Here is a 4822-nt window from a genome sequence, read left to right on the forward strand (position 1 = left end):
AACAATCATAAAAATCAGCTAACTGAACCATTATTTAAATGACTACTAAAGGCGGGAAAGAAATACAACCAGGATGGCGATCGCTATACCATACTAGCTAGATCGTCCTCTCGTCGAGCCCAAAATTCAACTCCTCGTCTATGTCACCTGGGGGGGGAAATGGGGGGTGAGAAACCGCAACCATGGTTTTCTCAGTGGGTACGACAGAGCCACGAAGGCAAGCCGTAATCACCGGAAACCAAAGGAGATAGATAAACAAATATAGATACTGATATATGAAAACGAACTACAGTAGCTATAACAGATATGAACATGATATGACGTAAAAGCAACTACAGTAGTAATAGAAATAGGATAATAACTGAGCAAGAATGAAACTACTACTGTAACCAAAAACTCAACTGATCAGATGCCTCAAAGGTGAATAGTCCAAAACCAAACCCAATCTGATACTGCTATATTGGTCCGCAGACCTCAAGCGTTATCTGTCACAGAGCAGACACTGCGAGCTTATTCATGCGTCACCGACGACCTATCCGGATACGTACACCCCTTGGTTGGTGGCCAAACCAACCTGGTGTCTAGAATACACAGTGCTGTGACTAAATCATGCTGATATGCTCAACGAAAACCGGCAAAAAAAGACCGGTGCCATGGCCGAAGCCAGGTGCAAGGGCATACAACGCTGAACCACGATCAACCAGATCGAAACACATGACAAGAGAGTCGATGTGTTGCCTGGACCCAAGGTCTACAGAGATACAATATACGAGTGCAAGCCTGCTCTACATGTCTATCCACAACTATACAAATGCAATCAACGGAATACGATAAACAAGCGATGAACAATCAACTGACATGTAGAGACTACGATACTGATATGAAAGAACAGAAGAAGGGTGAAACGATCTCACCGACTACCAGCTCGAAGCACCCACCTGTCACTGTCGCGTCGGAACACTGGGTACGCACAAGTCGACCGGACCTACGAAGATCCAACGGGTCAGTAACCAACCCACTCACCTGAAGTACACTATCTCACAAACCCCCACACAGATCCTCGAATCGGTTTCCCAAAACCGATCATCGTAACTCACCGGAAGTCCTGAAAACCACACCGGGACGCCGTCGGGACCCACTAAGTGTCCCGAAACTCACCGACTCGTGTCACGAGTCACCTGCTGCCCCAAAACACTCCAATTTGGATGTTTTGGCAGCAAACACAAGATAGCGCAACTACACCATTACTGTCGGATAATTGTACGAATCCGGGTTCCCGAAAGTGTCTATTTCGACACCGGAACCCACCGTCGCTCACCCATCATCATCGAACCCACAAAATGATGATGGTGACTAGCCAACAAGGCTCAGCGACAATTTATAGGATAACCAATCCACGTCGAAAGAAATCCGAACCGAAACCGCGTTCTTTCGGCGAATTTCGCCGAAAAACGCACCGGAATCGACTTTTCGATTTCCGCGAAAGCTACAAGATCATGGACAATCAGTCCAAAGGTCAAACACGCTCATACACACTGCCCACAGTAGCCACAAGGCGTACAATTGCGCAAAAGCAATTGTATTTACATAAAATCCATCATTTTATGTAAATCTGGCGACTTCTATGACTCATTCTCACAAACCGAGGACTTCTAAGTTTCGCCGAGACACATACTGACAGGTCTCGACGTACCGGAGGCCATGCTCACGATCCGGAGCACAACGGCTTGCTGTGGGAAGCGCGGGAGCAACCCGAAGGTTCAGCGAATAGCGCGCAGTCGGGGAAGATCGCGCCAAACAGGGCTAACCGGACACTGCTGATCCAAAGTGAGGTGAGCACTGTGATCAGCACTGACCAACGATCACCGCGCTCACCTCCGGAGGCATCAGGACAGCCTCAGATTGCCGGATAAGCGTGCGCAATCCCAAAACAGCAGCCAAACAGGCTCGATAGGGTCGACACCGCCGAAACAGCGGAACGGAGTCTCCCCGGCAGAATCTAAGGTTAGCACGATGATCAGCAATTTGCTACAATCATCGTGCTCCCTTCCGCAGAGATCGGGGAGGCTCAGGAAGCTCGGAACAATAAACCCACTCAAATAAGCCCTATTTTGGGCTTGGCCGGAGCAAGCTTGCTCCGGCTGGCCTTCGGCGGCACGGCGACGCGCGCGGCGGCCAGGAACGGGTGCGGGGGAGGTGAAGAGTGAGGTGCTCACCTCAGTTGGCGACTGGAAGCGGCGGCGGTAGCTGTGGAACAAACCGAGCCCGCACGGCTAGGGCACGGGTTCCACGGCAATGGCGGCCACGGCGGCGGCCGGGGCCGGTCGGGGACGGCGGAGGAGTGTTGCCCGGGGTTGGCAGGAGGCGGCACGGATGGCTCCGGGCGGTGGCGGCGCGAGGAAGAAGCCCCAAGGTCCGCTCGGCCCGAGCAGACCTGGGCTGCCACAGGCTGGCCGAGGCGGTGACGGCGGCTCGCTGGCGCGGCGGCGACCGGCGAGGAGGGTCGCCGAGGGTACGGGGACGGCGGAGGGAGCGGGCTCAGGCGGCGGCGGCGCGCTGGAGATGTCACACGTTGGCCTCGGCCCGAGCTCGGTCTGGCAGCTGCCGCTGGCAGCAACGGCGCGAGGAGGCGGCGGCGGTCGACGGGGAGGCTCGCCGAAGCACGGGGCGACGCCGGTGAAGGGCCGGGAGGCAACTGCAGCCTCGGCCTGGCTCCAACCCGAGAGAAAGAGAGGGATAGATGGAGAGAGAGATGGAGAGGGAGGAAGAAGGGTGGCTGCCGCGGTGGCTGGCCGGCCGGGGTTCAGTCGGCGGCGGCCGGGGGCGTGCGGCAGGGGCAGGGGAGAGAGAAGGAGGCAGCTGGGGGGTTTAGCTCGGGCTAGGTTTAGGGTTTCCAATGAGCAAACCCTAGAGTGCAAATATATACCATTTACAGATTTGCAAATAAGTCCACCTAAACTCACAATTTCAAACTCGGTCCCCCACAGCATGAGTAAAACGCGCTAAAACACCTCCACCTGCGATTTCACACAAAACGGTACATAAAATGTCGCGACTTTTGTGAAATTACCGTTTTGCCAACACCGACCTCTCCTCGATCAACGTGCGATCTCCGCAGATCCGTCCGTCAGATTTGCGAACGGATTGCACCAGTGCGATCAGCACCTCAGAGACAACAAAGCTACAATTTTGGTTCACCTCGAACGATCACAGATTCGCGACGAAATCCGTTCTTCTTTCCAACAGAAGAAACTACTCACAAAATACATATAAAACACGTATTTTTTGGATTTTCTCGAAATCCGAGCGTCAAACTCAAAATCCATCAGCGCCAGTAGTTCCAGAATAGCTGAACCGGTCGAAACGAGCTATTGGACTGCTATGAACGGAGTCCGATACGCACCAGAAGCCAACTCTACTCCGTGGCTTCTCCGGAAAACCGGAGTTACTATTCACTTAAGTGAAAACTAAAAATCGCATATCTTTTCCATTTTAGTTCATTTTCTTCTAAAACTTGACGAGTGCTTATGTAATTAAATTACACACATAAACATCGTCAACTGAGAGTTTAACTATACTGCAAAAATCTCAGTCCTTACAATAGTAGTTAAACATTATGCATCTATTTTTGTCATTTTCTTTAATTATGTACCGTCAAAATAGAGACATTATATATTTGTTATTTTAAATATGTCAATCTCTATATTTTTGCATGTATGTATGCATCCAAAATTGGAATAATTTTTTTTGTAACGTAAATATAGGATATTTGGATTATGATTTTCCTACATAGCAAAATATGGCGACCAAATTATAACTAACCATTTTTTCTATTTGTAGGGTAGAACTCACCAATGGATTATGATATTGTTTCACAAAAATCAGCAAGCAAAAAAAATTGCAGAATCAAAGTAAGAGTTGTGAGAACTTGGGATTCAATCATTCCTCCATTTGAGAATCTAATCAGTACTTACTTCCTTTTGCTGAATGAGCAAGTTACTAAAACTTTGCTTTATGTACAGTACTTTCTTTTTCAAATTATTATTACAAATTTTACTACCCTCATCTATTAATTTTTGTATGTAGGAAAATTCTATTCAAGCATTCGCTCGGAAGCAAGAAGCAAGTGATTTTAAAGATTTGCTTACAGAGGGCAATGTCTATTATCTCGCAAACTTTAATATCCTTCCAAACAAAAAAAGTTATAGAGCTGCGAATGGAAAATATATTATTTAACTAACGAGGTCAACAACTGTTAATGAAACAAAGGATCATGTAGATGCCATTCCTTTGCATAAATTTACTTTCACTGATTTTCTCGACATTTCAGATGACAATAAAAACAATGTTAATCTTATAGGTACGTCTGCTTTTAGCTAATTCCTTTATGATATATTGAACATTCAAAACTTTTCAATTCTAACTCTTTATACAAATTTTTTTTTTCTCTACTACAGAAGTTATTGGTCAAATTATATCTGTTGGTTCTCTTACACATCTCTATGCTGGACCGAAGTTAACTCCAAAAAGAATTGTAGAAATACAGAATTTGAGGTGAGTTACATTTACACTTTATATATTGCTATTATCTTTCATTTTTTTCATTTGCATTTCTTTGAGAATTTCTACACAACACTTATAGGAAGGACAAATTATCTGTTACATTATAGGACAAGTTTGCAACGGACTTTGATGAAGATGCAATCATGAATAAAGAAAAAGATATTCCTGTTATTATCATATTTGTAGGAATGACAGTTAAAACTTTCAAAGGTTAGATTTATATTTTTTTGTTTTCTGTCTTTATTTTCTATTAAAAAAT

General features: G+C 46.4%; 1 protein-coding gene and 1 long non-coding RNA gene across 2 annotated transcripts; both read left to right on the forward strand.

Annotated features, from left to right (window-relative positions):
- The first annotated feature begins 2295 nt into the window (after positions 1-2295).
- LOC109705119 (spidroin-1-like) lies at positions 2296-3511 on the forward strand. The gene is made up of 2 exons (XM_020225878.1): positions 2296-2691; positions 3497-3511. Exons 1-2 carry the CDS (start codon positions 2296-2298, stop codon positions 3509-3511), a joined length of 411 nt encoding a protein of 136 aa, XP_020081467.1.
- A 329-nt stretch (positions 3512-3840) lies between these two features.
- Positions 3841-4768, forward strand: LOC109705120. The gene is made up of 4 exons (XR_002214627.1): positions 3841-3911; positions 4087-4360; positions 4458-4554; positions 4643-4768. It is a non-coding gene; the product is annotated as an uncharacterized LOC109705120 (long non-coding RNA).
- Positions 4769-4822: the final 54 nt, after the last annotated feature.

This window comes from Ananas comosus, unplaced genomic scaffold (assembly GCF_001540865.1).
Source record: "Ananas comosus cultivar F153 unplaced genomic scaffold, ASM154086v1, whole genome shotgun sequence".
Classification (NCBI taxonomy): Eukaryota; Viridiplantae; Streptophyta; class Magnoliopsida; order Poales; family Bromeliaceae; genus Ananas; species Ananas comosus.

Excerpts from the sequence above, each read along its gene's own strand:
- LOC109705119 (XM_020225878.1), top strand. The coding sequence starts at position 2,296 with ATGGCGGCCACGGCGGCGGCCGGGGCCGGTCGGGGACGGCGGAGGAGT.